Here is a 14,682-nt window from a genome sequence, read left to right as displayed (position 1 = left end):
AGAATGTAAGAAATTCTTTTCATGACACGTTACCAGTTTTTTTACATTTTCAAACGATCACTTCAACAATTTTGCAAGAAAATACAGTGGAGCCACGGGTTTCGACCACAATCCGTTCCAGAAGGCTGTTCGAGAAGTGAATCGTTCAAATTCCAAATCATGTTTTCCCATTACAAATAATGGAATAATATTTACCGTAATTTTCGGACTAAAAGACGCACCAGCCATAAAATGCCCCAAAAAGCGAAAAAAAACATATATAAGTCGCTCCGGAGTGTAAATCGCATTTTGGGGGCAATTTATTCGACAAAATCCAACACCATGAACGAGCAACAACAGGCTAAACGATAGGTATGCTAACGTGACAAACACAAACTAACAGCTGAGAACGCCCCTGACGTAAAATTCAGAGTTATTCAAAAAACTATTACATAAATAACACGTTAATAAAACCATCTGCGTCACTCCAGTTCATTAAATCCATCAATCGTTCTTTGTCAACAATGCGTGCTCTTGCACTTCAAAATATTCCACAGGCCCATATAACGATATATAAATTATATATCAAATAACTATTATATAAGCAATAATGTTATCAAACCATCTGTGCACTCTAAATCAGTGGTCCCCAACCATCGGGCCGCGGACCGGTCCGTGGGTCACTTGGTACCGGGCCGCCAAGCCGCACAGAAAAAAAAGAATATCGATGATCAATTAATTCAGGTCAAGACACTCGTCCCGGTCACGTGACATGTTTCCCCAGTCGAGCCCGCAAAGCTAATATGTGGCGACAGGCTAACTAACCAGGCAATGAAGCATTCAAAACTGCTTCAACACATGGAGACCAAGCATCCTGCAATAAAAGACAAACCTTAATCACTTCGGGTGTCATTGTCTCCGATTACGTCTAGACGGGACCAGCTCGTTTCTGAGAAACAAACTCAGTGCTCCCACTATTTCAACGTAATGGTGAGTTTTGTTTTTGTCATTTTTACTTGTTTTTATGTCAGTCGTATCATTTTATTTCATCGTATTTATATTACTATTATAAATGTATTATTTATTTATATAAATGTATTATTTATTTATATAAATGCCGGTCCGCGAAAATATTTCTGACATGTAACCGGTCCGTGGCGCAAAAAAAGGTTGGGGACCACTGCTCTAAATCATTAAATCCATCGATCAAATTCCTCGTCCTTGTTAATATCACCGCGCGTGCGCCCTGACGTCAGCCTCTCGTCGTTATTCCACAGATCTACTATATAACTATATTGCAGCGTTAACAAAGTTCAAGGAAAGACGTGGGTTTGGTAAACGGCTTTTATTTAACAAAACAAACTTACAGGCGCACGCATTGTTAACAAAAGACGATTGATGGATTTAATGAATTGGAGTGACGCAGATGGTTTTATTAACGTGTTATTTATGTAATAGTTTTTTGAATAACTCTGAATTTTACGTCAGGTCCGTTCTCAGCTCTTAGTTTGTGTTCATGTCACGTTAGCATACCTATCGTTTAGCCTGTTGTTGCTCACGTGTTGTTGCGACGCTGCGTCAGCAGCGCGGCGGTTGTTTACATAAAGGACAAAGATTGACTCGACGAGCTGCTGCTGACCCGACGTTGCGCTGCTGTCGTCACTTGAAATTCAAATTACAGTAATCCCTTGCTACATTGCGGTTCGTTTATCGCGGTTTAACTTTTTTTTTTTTGAAAATGTTTGAAAAAAAAACATATATAAGTCGCTCCTGAGTATAAATCGCCCCCCCACCCAAACCATGAAAAAAAAACCGCGATTTATAGTCCGAAAATTACGGTAATCCGTTCAAAAAAAAAAAAAAAGAGACTTTTTTATGCATTTTTTCATTTGCGCAATTTTTGTCCGAGCGTGCAACTGCAGCGCACCGCTGAACGCCCAACCATAGCGCGTCGCCGACCGCGCAACTGCACCCTGCTGGTTGCATTATTGTGACAGAGTCGTCGCTGAAATTCAGAACATATTTTTAATGTCCTGATGTACTTTCCAAAAGTTAAGTGGACCTCAGTGCGCAGGGAGCTTAATTTGGTCCAATCGCTCAACCGCAGCGCGCTTAACCTTTGTTAAGATAAAGTCATGAGACAACCATACTGCTCTGTCCGTAATAGTATCCCTGTTGTTCTGTGATCATGAGATATAATTGTGGAATGTCCTTCCTGTCTAAAGAAACTATGCATTCATGTACACTTGCCCCATTGTTGTTCCTCAATAAAAGGCGAGACCAAACTGGAAGAAGAGCCCGAATCTCCGCCACACTTGCTGTGTGTCTGATTTGCGCCCTTCTGCAGAAGAAGTCGCTCGCCATCGAAGACACCTCCTGCCTCTGAGATTCTTTTCAGATGACTCACTGTAGCATTGCTTTAAGAGCGTCTTTGTGTTTTAGGATGGCTTTACTGCTCCCACTTGCTTCCTTTGGAGGCATGATTAGAGTTGATGCAATCCTCAAGAGTAACGAGAACGTAATAACGGAGTCAGTTGGCATGCGGGTCCTCTCGGCTCATCTCACGACGTTCGACAACCGAATTTCGTCCGACGTCCGAAGCAAAAAAATCTCGAATTTTTTGTTCGAATACCGATTTGTTCGAGAACCGGGACGTTTGAAAACCGACGCTCCACTGTAATCTCAAATAGCAGGTGGCGCGGTATTTTAAGAAGAGGCCCGCCTGACGGTTACTCCTGCCCTCCTTGGCAGGCACCTGCTTGGTGACCCCTGATGCCGCGGCCGTTTTTCAAAGCTTCTGTGCTGCCATGTCCCACACGCCGACTGCGGATGTTTACCGGCAAGGATGCATAGGCGGGACCACAGTTGAGCTCCTCCTCCACAGCATTCAGGCGTTCCAGGAAGGAGGGACCGGCGGTGTCTGTGAGCTGGTGGGCGGCCAACATCGAGTGCCTCTGAAAAAGAATCCGCCAGAGGCCACGTCAACGCAGACCACCAGGCAACATAGGGGGAGGTCCCAGGTGTCTTTGTGTGTCTCGGCATGTGAAGACGTTGACAATAAAGCAGACTTAGACTTAGGTTACCTGGGAGCTGGAGTCACAAGGTTTGTCAGGCGAAATGACGTCACCATCACTGAGGAAAGTCTACGTCCGCACAAAAGAGCAAATAGGAGAACCTTTGAGTCGTGATGCAGCAACACGACAGGCGGAACCCACACGCTTCAAAGCGCTCATCAGGTTGCTCTCAAAGACGGACGGACCTCTTCAGCTGTGTCATCATCGTCTTCATCTTCGGGACAGTACTCTTCATCCGACGAGTCTTCGTCGGCATCGAGATGGATGTCGACAAACTGAGGATGCTTGAAGACAAAACACGGCATCAGCATTTGACTCAGCCCGCTGACATTGGAGGGGCGGCTATCCTGCTTACCAGCAAACTTTGCTCTGCGGACAAACTCCAGTCGAGACACTGGCACAAGGACAGTTCGTCAAGTAGATGACACCAATGACGACAACGAAATTGTGCGTAGCGAACCGTTTACCTGTCCCTGCTGGATGGCTCTCTTCAATCTTGAGCGCGTCATCTTTGGTTCCTGGTTTGGCGACAAGGGACAAGGCATCATAAGCACGCGGTCTCATGAAGGGCATTCATGTGAGCGCCGGCGTAACCTACAAACATGGGCATGTCCTGGGTTGCTCTGATGGCAGCTTTCATCATGTCCACCACACGCTCGTGAGTAATCACCTCCTGAGAGAAGTACAAGCGCAAGTACACAAAAGGTTTCGCACCCTTGGTGGGGAGGATTCTGCTTCCCTTTGGTTTCTTACAACAATGTCATTACTTGCAGACCTTGCACGCGTTTTACCCTTACATGCAAAAAAAGGAAGACAAATGGTCCCCTTTATACCATTCTCGGACCTTTCCCACCCATAAACAGCACTTATTTGTGGCTATTGGTTCAATTGTGAAGCCTACAGGCTACATCGCAAGAATTCGACTTGAGCTCTAAATCAGACGTCTTGAGAATTGTTTCAATGATAATAATACAAGAAATACGCCCATGTTTTGTTCAGCAGAGTAAATCATGGGGGCGCAACTCGAAGTCATGGCTGACATGAATTTTGCTGCCCTCAGCTATGTGTGCTCGTCAGAGAGCGACAGAGAGAGACTGACATGCAGGATGGTGCGCACGTTGCCAGACGTCAAGTTGTGCCGTCTGGATTTCCTGTCCAGATCGATGTCCAGTCGGCCCAGCTCGTCTTCACTGTACTCCTGCGGCTGTTGCCCACCTGAGCAACATGGCAGACAACATCCGTCGTGTGACTGTGCTGATATTGCATGATGGTGATGTCACATTCGTTCTCAGTCACCTGACAACGGTCTCCATTCATCTTCCAGTCCAGCACTCCTGATATTGAACAAAAAAGACGCTTCTCCCTTGTCTGCATCTTCCTCGCGCATCCCTGCTGACATCAACAAAAAACAGATACTTGGTTTGTATTTCTACTCTCGATCTATCTACACAAAGACAGACAAGTTATGCAGTTATTTTATTATGACCGTTGAGGGATTAATCAACCCTAACTATGCAGGCCATCTCTCACCACGGAGGTCAAATTTATTGAACGCGAATCAACTAGTTGCGTTGTACAAGAGCATGAGCCTACAGTGCAACAAGCTAAAAATAAAGCGACAAGAATAAACGGCGACTGAGATGTGCTTGTGTCGCTTGAGCCGTCAAAGATGATGAGGACGTTTTGCTTTGTAACAAAGTCTGGAACGTTATGCACGACAGCCTGAAAAAGCCAGTCAGAATAAATGCCACTGCGCTTGTAAATGACAGCAAGAATCGATGTCCCAAATTGTTGAACAAATGTCTGTTTCAAAGGCTCGAAGACGTAGAAACAGTAAAAGAAGATAATTTACCGTCGAATGTTTGCTTCAAACCAACTGGCAGCATCCTGGTTTCATTTCCGCCAACAATCCGGCTCCGGCAGAAATGGCGGCAGATGGTGCACAGCAACAGCGATATATCGCCACCTGCCGACCTGGAGGTCGACCGGGACATCAAGCGAAAAACCACGATGACCAACAAAAATCATTTCAACGTGTCATGCGGTGTTTATGTACCGTTTATCATAAACGACGATGGTGTAAATGATATACTGTGGTGTGCAAGGACTGGAGTCGGAGGCGGAGTGACAAATAACGGTGCCAACGGCAGTTGTTTTAATGACATTTATAATTATCTTCACTCAACCACGGGCCGACTCTTTTCCCCTCGAGATCCTAACACACACTAAACTAAACAGGAAACTCCCACACCTGTAAACCATCCCACCGGAACTCGGCAACGTGAACTTAGGTTCCGGGTGAATTATGTCAACCCACTACACAAGCCCCCCCAGAATTCACCCATAGTCAAAATCCCCACGCCGGAAAGGAACGACAGCCCGACCACAGCGGGTGTAGGAGGCAGGGGCTGGCAGGGGGTCAGGGGCAGGGGGCGCCGCCGGCAAGACCGCTGGGCTGGACGGTCGCGTTGTCGGTCGGGCAGGCGGGAGCTCGGTCCGGTCGGAGGGGCGAGGCGCTGGGGGGCGTCCGCGGCGTGGGCCTGCGCCAATTCCAATGTCCGGGAAACATCCACGTGGGCAGGCTTAATCCTATCAACCGAGATAGTCTCAGGCCTACCGCCGATGTCCACGACCATGCTCTTACCCCCGTGCTGCAAGACCTTAAAAGGCCCGTCGTAAGGCGGACGCAACGGTCCGCGGTGGGCGTCGTGGCGGATGAACACAAAACCCGCCGAGCGTAGGTTGGTGGGCACCCGGGAAACAGGGGTGCAGTGCTGTGACGTGGGGACAGGTGCGAACGTCCTGGCGACTTCCAGCAGGGAGGACCGCTGCCCGGCCGCCGACCAAGGCGTTGTGGCGTCCGGAATGAAGTCCCCAGGAACTCGTAGTACCTGGCCGTAGACGAGCTCAGCAGACGAGGACTGCAGGTCCTCCTTAGGGGCCGTCCTGAGGCCCAGCATGACCCAGGGAAGCCTGTCCACCCAGTTGCCATCCACCAGACTGGCGCGTAGAGCAGCCTTCATGGAGCGGTGGAACCGCTCGCACAGCCCGTTAGCCTGGGGGTGATATGCGGTGGTGCGGTGCAGCTTCACGCCCAAGTCCCTAGCAACCACATTCCAGATCTCGGAAGTAAACTGTGCACCCCGGTCCGAGGAGAGGTCTGAAAGTGTTCCAAAGCGTGCGACCCATGTGCCGATAAACGCCCGGGCCACGTCAGCAGCTGAGGTTGAGGAGAGGGGGACGGCCTCAGGCCAACGGGTCGTCCTGTCCACCATGGTGAGGAGGTAGGTGAAACCATGGGAAGGGGGGAGCGGGCCCACAAGGTCGATGTTGACGTGGTCGAACCTCCTCTCGGGGACAGTAAACGGCTCCAACGGGGCCTTGGTATGGCGGTGCACCTTCGCACGCTGACAAGCCACACATGAGTCGACCCAGGCCCGCACGTCTCTCTTCAGCCCTTTCCAGACGAACTTCTGAGCCACCAGCCTCACGGACGCTTTTCTGCCAGGATGGGACAGGCCGTGTATCGCCTCAAAGATAGCCCGCTGCCAGCCGGCAGGGACAAGTGGTCTAGGTTGGCCGGTGGAGAGGTCGCACCACAGCCTGACTCCTGAGTCGCCAACCGCGACCTCCTCCAGACGCAGCCCAGTGTCCGAGTCTCTGAGGGACTGGATCCCAGGATCTGAGGCTTGGTCAGCACTCATACTTGAGTAGTCGAGCCCCAGCTGAACCGTGTGGATGACCGCTCTAGAGAGGCAATCGGCGACCACGTTGGACTTGCCGGCGATGTGTCGGATATCTGTGGTGTACTCGGAGATAAAAGACAGCTGACGCTGCTGGCGGGCGGACCACGGCTCAGCCACCTTGGACATAGAGAACGTGAGGGGTTTGTGGTCGACGAAAACCGTAAACTCACGGCCTTCCAGGATGGAGCGGAAATGGCGGATCGCCAACCAGACGCCGAGTAGCTCCCTGTCGAATGTGCTGTATTTGCGCTCCCTAGGGACCAGCTGGCGGCTGAAAAAGGCGAGCGGTTGCCAGGCGCCACCAACCCACTGCTCAAATACAGCACCAACTGCGTAGTCAGATGCGTCGGTTGTGAGGGCGACCGGGGCTCCAGGCGATGGGTGGACCAACATGGTGGCCTGGCACAGCGCAGCCTTAGTATCCTCGAAAGCCTTGATCCCCTCGGGGGTCCAGTCGATGTCCTGGTTTGGGGTTTTACCCTTAAGGGCCTCATACAGTGGGTGCATAATGTGGGCCGCCCGGCGTATGAATCGGTGGTAGAATGTAACCATCCCAAGGAACTCCCGGAGCCCCCGGGCCGAACGTGGGCGGGGAAAAGCGGAGACCGCTTCCACCTTTGTCGGGAGGGGGGTGGCCCCATTACTGCCGATGAGATGCCCAAGAAACTGGATCGACGGCACTCCGAAGATGCACTTCGCCGGGTTAATGATCAGGCCATGCTGGTCGAGCCTTGTGAAAAGGGCCCGCAGGTGTGCCGCATGCTCCTCCTCCGAGGAGCTGGCGACGAGGACATCGTCCAAGTAGACGAAGATGAAAGGCATGTCCCTAAGCGCAGAGTCCATCAACCGCTGGAAGGACTGGGCCGCATTTTTCAGGCCGAAGGGCATCCTAAGGTACTCGAAAAGCCCGAAAGGAGTCACCACTGCCGTTTTAGGGATGTCAGCAGGGTGCACTGGGACTTGGTGATAACCCCGCACCAGGTCCACCTTGGAGAACAGGTGCTTCCCTGCTAGATGTACCGAAAAGTCCTGAACATGGGGGACCGGGTAGCGGTCGGGCGTGGTGGCATCATTGAGGCGGCGGTAGTCGCCACACGGGCGCCAACCACCGTCTGGCTTAGGCACCATGTGGAGTGGGGAGGCCCACGGGCTGTCAGAGCGGCGAATAATGCCAAGGCGTTCCATGTTGGCGAACTCGGCCCGAGCAATCGTCAGTCTCTCCGGGTTGAGCCGTCGGGGCCTAGCGTAGATGGGGGGGGGCCTTTGGTCTCGATGTGGTGCTCGACCCCATGTTTAGCTGTGGTGGCGGCAAAAGTGGACTGTGTAAGGCTGGGGAACTCTCCGAGGAGTTTCTGGTACACGTCGCCCTCGGAGAGCGAACTGGAGAGACTCACATAATTCCCCTCATCGCGGACACATGCGAAAGAGGAGAAGGTTAACGCGTCCACCAGGCGGCCGTTCTTAACATCCACGAGCAGTCCGTGGGCGCACAAAAAATCTGCGCCGAGCAGGGGGAAGGAGATGTCGGCAGTGACAAAGTCCCATGTGAAACGCTGACCCCCGAAACATACATCCACAGTCTTTGTGCCATACGTCCTGATGGGGGTGTCGTTGGCGGATGTTAAGGGCGGGCCGTGCAACCCTCCAGCGGCGTCGCCCACTGTAGCCGGCAGGACGCTCCTCTGGGCACCGGTGTCACAGAGGAATCTGCGACCAGAGAGGGAGTCCTCAATGAACAGCAGCCGGTTCTTTTTGCCTGCGGTCACGGCCACTACTGAGCGCAGGCTTTGGCGTTTCCCGTCGTGTTGAAGTTGCAAGGGGAGCGGCACCTTTTAGCCTTGGCGCCAAAACGTGCATGGAAGTAGTACAAACCTGTGCTGGCGCGGCCGTCAGTTGCAGCGTGTCCTCTGCCAGGGGAAACGCCAGCGCTTGGGGACGTGTAGCTGCGTGTTGGGGCCAGCACACCAGGGGCGAAACGCTGGGTGGCCAAGTAGAAACGGTCCGCTTCCTCCGCCAGAGCACGCGGCTCCGTAATAGTCGTATTTGCGAGGGCCGTTTGGACGTGCGGCGGCATATGTCGCAGAAACAGTTCAATGAAAAGAAAATTCGGCTCTTCCCCACCCAGCAGGTTTAACATCATCTCCATGTGTTCAGAGGGTTTGCTGTCCCCCATGCCTTGAATAGCAAGCAGGCGCCGGGCTCGTTCGGATCGTGACAGTTCAAAAATCCTGAGGAGATAAGCCTTGAGCCCTGCATATTTATCCTGGGCCGGAGGGGAAGTGATGAAACTCACGGCTCTGGCTGCGGTGGAGCTTCCGAGTGCTGAGACAACGTGGTAGTAGCGTGTGGCGTCATCCGTAATTCCCCGGAGGGCGAACTGAGCCTCCGCCTGTGCGAACCACGTTGCCGCAGAAGTCTCCCAAAACTCAGGCAGTCTGAGGACGGCGGAATGCGCCATGCCGTCTCGCTCGGTATTCTGTTCAGTCCCGGAATCCTCAGCGGGACTGACGTCGGGGTCACCAGTGTGGTGTGCAAGGACTGGAGTCAGAGGCGGAGTGACAAATAACGGTGCCAACGGCAGTTGTTTTAATGACATTTATAATTATCTTCACTCAACCACGGGCCGACTCTTTTCCCCTCGAGATCCTAACACACACTAAACTAAACAGGAAACTCCCACACCTGTAAACCATCCCACCGGAACTCGGCAACGTGAATTTAGGTTCCGGGTGAATTATGTCAACCCACTACAATACGATATGTAACACATACATAAACTGTTTATGCATGTTATGTACCGTATTTCATTTACATCATCATTTCATTCTTTCAATATTTATTTCTGTACTCTAGTTTTTAAATATGCCACAAAATACTTTAAAAAGAAAAAATACTTGCCCTTTTTCCCTTTTTGGCAAGTGCGCACACTCGACTTTTGGCACTGACCTCACTAACCCGTTCCCGTGTACACAAAGGCCTTTCTCCCAAAGCTCTCCAAAGCTGTTAAAATACAATTCATCTCACAGGTGTGGCACATCAAGATGCGCCTGACTTGTGCACAAGTGTCCCCACCCGGGGGCCAGCTTCACGCAGGTGCAAAACCTGTGGCTGTTCTCGGTTGTCATAGTGACAGTCAAGTTACATGCTGATGCTAACGTAGCCACGTGACTCGGATGCTGCCAGCTAAGGGTTAAACTGCTCAATGAGGACGAGGAGGAGGAAGAAGAGGAGGATCAATGCGTCAGTCGTTCACGACTTTCTTATGAAGATGAGAAAGATGAGGATGGCGATGAAGAGTCTCTCGCCTGGCGGTAAGAAGAAAAATATATTCTCTTTGCGTGTGCGCCCCTTCGTTCGTGTGTGTGTGTGTGCGCGCGAGAAAGAGGCAGCAGTCTTGAAATATCGACATGACGTGACGGTGCGCGTCCAGCGATACGTGATGGCATCATGTCAGGTAAATGCTATGCTAACGAGTAGTTCGCATAGTTGCTAGGGACATCTAACCTCGCTGTTTTGAAGTTGCCGTGACATCATCATCATCCTACCACCCATGATTTCATTGGGATGCCATTACAAACCCCACTATGATATCATCATGATACCAAGGTGACAGTAACGTGCAGTGAAGTTCATGACTGGGGAGGCACTGACGTCACCCCCCCCCCCCCCCCCACACACACACACACCCCGGTAAAATTTGTCCGACACCTAACCGTGTTACAAAAAAGGTTGGGGAACGCTGCTCTAGAGTCGTTCATTCATTATTTAATTTGAACTATTTTGATTAAACTCCCATATCAGCAGTCTTCACACATAAAAACACTCAATAAAGCACATGGAATCAAAAACTTGTTTTCGACCGTGCGTACCACTCCGTTTGAAAAGACATTCTCCAAAGTCCCGTTGTCCGAATTAAGTCTTTTAACTCCGGAGTTGGTCTTCCTTTACTGATGACCTCCTGCTTCAACCGAAAATCCATAGTTGAAAATCGTTTGAGTTTGCATATGTAAAAACAAAAAAAAATCAGAATGTGAAACGAAATAAATGGACAACTGCTCCTCAGTTGTTCACCGTAAATTTGAACTGGAGATCACTTATTCTACAGGTGGGCGAATTAAGCATCCCGGGATCACTAGCGCACCCTGCCATAAGGCTGGAGAACTTGTTTTCGTTGCCTCCTTTGGGTTTTTTCATCTAAAGAAACACGACGTTACAGACAGATGGGAAAAACACTAGGTATTATATACATCAGCTTAACTACGGAAATTAGTTATTATAGCCACAGTGTTTGAACACTTAAACAGCGACATAGAGACAGACAGCAGTTCAGTTTAACTGCATAGCCTGTCAGCATAGGCAGCCGTGTGATTACGCAATCCTCAGAGGAGGCAAGGCAGGAAGTTGACTGTTCCGAGCGACTCGTCTTCGGTTTTAACAACTACGTTTTTTTTCCATGTATAATGCGCAAAATTTAACTAATTTATTGTCCTAAAATCTGGGGTGCGCATTATACATGGGTACAATTTTTTAATTTTTTTTATCCGGATATCATACAGAAGCCGCCATTACAGATGTGCTTTCTTCTCTGCTGTTCACTTCAAACACGCTCCATACAAACACAATGCTCTCGTATCAGACGCTTGCTCGATCACTTGCTCGTTTGCTGTCACAATGTACCCTACACAAATCCGAAACATTTCTTCGCTATTGAGTTTGCTAGCGCATGCGCGGTGATACTGACCGGCAGAATAACATCCAGTTGTTCCCAAAGATGATCTTTTTTCCGAAATAATTTTACGTTTACGGACTTAAGTAGGAGTCAAAATTTGGGTGCGTATTATACATGGGTGCAGGCTTTTTACCAGCATCAACATGCCATTTTTAGGGTGCGTATTATACATGGCGCATTATACATGGAAAAAAACGGTATAAAAATTCTGCAATTTTGGTTCAAAATGAAACAAAACTACTGAAATTAAAAGGAAAATGACTTCATAATAAAAACAATTGAATTTGTTTTTTCCCCTTTTCATGATGGCAGGGGAGGCACGGCCTCCCTTGCCTCCTCTGACCGCACGGTGACATCACAAACACAACTGTGATGTCACTGTTACATAAACATGTCACGGCGATGTGACTAGCCAGGTTCCCGTGGCGACCAGATCGAATGAAAATGCTCCATCTAGACACCTCAATCCAGTGCTTTAAGTGGGTAGAAGCGCCCGGTATGCCTAGAGAGTGAGAGAGAGAGACAGAGAGAGAGGCAAATGTACCCCAAGACCACCAGCGACTGTGGCACAAAGCATAACACAGAAGAGAAGGTGTGTACTGTGGGCTCACTCTGAAAAATTGGCGGCATGATAGCTAGAGGCGAACATTGAGAAGTGCCGGTACCCCAGACTGGCCACTTAAAGCACCACATCGATCAGAATGACGGGCTCCGATTGGCAGGGGTGCTCTGTTCCTTTCGCCCATCGCAACACGCTGTAATGGGAGTGTGCAGATTGGTCTTGGCCTGGCGATGTCGCCGTTTACGCACGCGAAAATGGCGGCATCCAAACAGAACCAGTCTGCCCCGGATGGGAGGGCAATGTTTTGAAGCATTTGGCACTTGTTGCTTCGCTAAGATGACCAGAGATGGAATGACAAAAAAAACACGTACAGCAAAACCCACCAACACTTTCTCTGGGCTCCTTCCCCAGGTCCGGCAACATCTTGAAAAGACTTCCTGACCATGGGAGACGCGGAGCGGCCGCAGATGGAAGGCAACGCCCTCCTCAAAGCCGTCTCCCAGGGGAAGCTGAGGCTGACCCGTCTGCTGCTGGAGGGCGGGGCCTACGTCAATGAGGGGAACGAGCTAGGCCAAACCCCGGTGTCAGCGGCCTGCCTGGCCGACTACGAGGACCCTCAGACCCGCTTGCGCATGGTGCGCTACTTGCTGGAGAAGAGTGCTGACCCCAACATCCCAGACAAGAGCGGCAGAACGGCCTTGATGCACGCCTGCGCCAAGCGGGCCGGGAAGGAAGCCGTCTCCCTCTTGCTGGAGAATGGGGCCGACCCCAGTCTCAAAGACTACTCGGGATGCTCGGCCCTCATGCTTGCCCTGAACAAGGGTGACCGTGACACCCTGCAGGTCCTGCTGGATGCCTGCAGGGCCAAAGGCAAGGAGGTCATCATCATCACTACCGACACGTCACCATCCGGTACCAAAAAGACAAAGCAGTACCTAAACTCTCCTCCGTCTCCGGGCGTGGCCGACAAGGTGTCCCCCGAGTGCACACCCGCCGCCTGCATGTCTCCATCGGACGTGGAGATCGTCACCTCATCTCCGGCGGGGTGCGACACGGGAGGAGATGAGGATCGAATCTTCAGCTTCCCGCTGGCCTCTGCGTTGCCGCTACTCGACAGCAGGCCTCAGGGAGACAAGAGAGCGGCGGCAGAGGCACCTCCTCGCAAGCTGCTCAAGAGGCTCAACTCAGAGCCTTGGGGTCTGGTGGCCCCCTTTGCCTCGGGCGGGCTTCCTCAGGAGAGCGTCAGGGGGCTTCTGGAGGAAGCGGAGGGTGTCTGCCGTCTCAGTCATCGAATGAACGGACTGTGCCTCAGCGAGTCTGCCAGACCTCAGTTGTCACGCCAACACAGCATCGAGACCCACGAGCCTTGTTCCCCAGAAGGCACGGAGCAGCCCTGCTCCGAGGTCCTCGCCCACTCCTCCTGGGTGGACGAGGTTCAGCAGCACCAAACGTTACATTGCAGGAAACCACCGCCGGAGTCCCAGGAGCACGCCGCTGGTCCACAGAGCTTGGTATATCCCACACTGACCCGGACGGAGTATTACGAGACTGACGGGCACGCGGACCCAGAATCCATCCCCGCATCCCCTGAATCTGGGGGGGTGTCTGTGGAGCGGAGGAGGTACAATGCGTCCCCCCTTTCCCTGGTCGCCAGCTCATCTCGGGAGTCTCTTGAGAACATCCCCAACCCCGTGTCCCCTGCGGCAGCGCGTCGCCGGAGCCCCGGACTCCTGGAGCGCCGCGGCTCCGGCACCTTACTCCTGGATCGCATCGCCCACACCAGGCCCGGTTTCCTGCCACCGCTCAACATCAACCTCCAGAGACCCATCCCAGATATCCGCTGCAACAGCAAGCCCCCCTCGCCGGTCCACCCCGCTCACAAAATCTGGGTTCCCGTGTTCCCAGCTTCGCCCAAACGCGGTCCCGAGTTCAAGGTGAAAAAAAAGCTCACGAGGAGGCACTCCATGCAGACGGAGCAGATGAAGCAGCTCTCCACATTCCAAGAGATTCTGGCTGAGAAGGTCATGGAGTCAAACGGTGATTGACATCTTCATGGATGGGCCAACCGTTTCTGCTCATCAACGAGGTGTCCCGCTAAGAAACATCTCTTTGGCACAGGCTTTGCCATGTTTGATCACGTCACTTTCCTAATTAGACACACAAAGAGGCAACATACATACTGGATATTGATGTGTAAGCTTAATTATTTGGTAAAATATATGTTCTCAACGTGGATCGGATCTATCTTAGCTCAGGCCGACAGAGTGTTGATGGGTGGAGCTTATGTGTTTGATATCTTTTCATCATCCGAGGTAGAAGCTGTGACCGTCGGGCCGGGGGACTGCCGAGGCTCCGGCTGGAGGACGTCTTCGTCGGTCTCAAGACCACCGGAAGGTTTTGCGGGATCACTGCTTGTTCATTTGAATGGAGAGCTCGCGATGTGCGCTGCCTGCTAATGTTTTTCTTTTTTTTTTTTTTATCCACAAGTTTGAATATTTCTTCAATCTGTACGCATGAAATACCGTTTTTTTCCGTGTATAGTGCGCAAAATTTAACTAATTTATTGTCCTAAAATCTGGGGTGCGCATTATA

At 51.3% G+C, this 14,682-nt stretch overlaps 2 protein-coding genes across 4 annotated transcripts in view; one reads left to right on the top strand and one right to left on the bottom strand.

Annotated features, from left to right (window-relative positions):
- gon4lb (gon-4 like b) overlaps positions 1 to 5,061 on the bottom strand; it is a 28,774-nt gene extending 23,713 nt beyond the window's left edge. For 2 of the 3 annotated variants that reach the window (XM_061289821.1, XM_061289823.1), the window contains exons 1-9: positions 4,906 to 5,061; positions 4,350 to 4,442; positions 4,153 to 4,268; positions 3,652 to 3,726; positions 3,521 to 3,571; positions 3,409 to 3,447; positions 3,239 to 3,337; positions 3,063 to 3,122; positions 2,817 to 2,933 (exon numbers count right to left, since the gene is read on the bottom strand). In XM_061289821.1, coding sequence (XP_061145805.1) covers positions 2,817 to 2,933; positions 3,063 to 3,122; positions 3,239 to 3,337; positions 3,409 to 3,447; positions 3,521 to 3,571; positions 3,652 to 3,726; positions 4,153 to 4,268; positions 4,350 to 4,442; positions 4,906 to 5,047 — 792 coding nt within the window. In that variant the 5' untranslated portion in view covers positions 5,048 to 5,061. The remainder of the gene's footprint in view (positions 1 to 2,816; positions 2,934 to 3,062; positions 3,123 to 3,238; positions 3,338 to 3,408; positions 3,448 to 3,520; positions 3,572 to 3,651; positions 3,727 to 4,152; positions 4,269 to 4,349; positions 4,443 to 4,905) is intronic. The other variant, XM_061289822.1, reaches the window with a different exon arrangement.
- A 4,944-nt stretch (positions 5,062 to 10,005) lies between these two features.
- LOC133161151 (ankyrin repeat domain-containing protein 34A) lies at positions 10,006 to 14,682 on the top strand. Its single transcript, XM_061289421.1, has 2 exons — positions 10,006 to 10,110; positions 12,502 to 14,682. The coding sequence occupies exon 2, from the start codon at positions 12,534 to 12,536 to the stop codon at positions 14,133 to 14,135; it is 1,602 nt and encodes a 533-aa protein (XP_061145405.1). The 5' UTR covers positions 10,006 to 10,110; positions 12,502 to 12,533; the 3' UTR covers positions 14,136 to 14,682.

This window comes from Syngnathus typhle, linkage group LG10 (genome assembly GCF_033458585.1).
Source record: "Syngnathus typhle isolate RoL2023-S1 ecotype Sweden linkage group LG10, RoL_Styp_1.0, whole genome shotgun sequence".
NCBI classification, from domain to species: Eukaryota; Metazoa; Chordata; class Actinopteri; order Syngnathiformes; family Syngnathidae; genus Syngnathus; species Syngnathus typhle.
The sequence above is the reverse complement of the archived record's forward strand: the minus strand, read 5'-3'. Positions and strand labels throughout refer to the sequence as shown.

What these genes read in the sequence shown, in the direction of transcription:
- LOC133161151 (XM_061289421.1), top strand. Translation starts at nt 12,534, where the DNA reads ATGGGAGACGCGGAGCGGCCGCAGATGGAAGGCAACGCCCTCCTCAAA.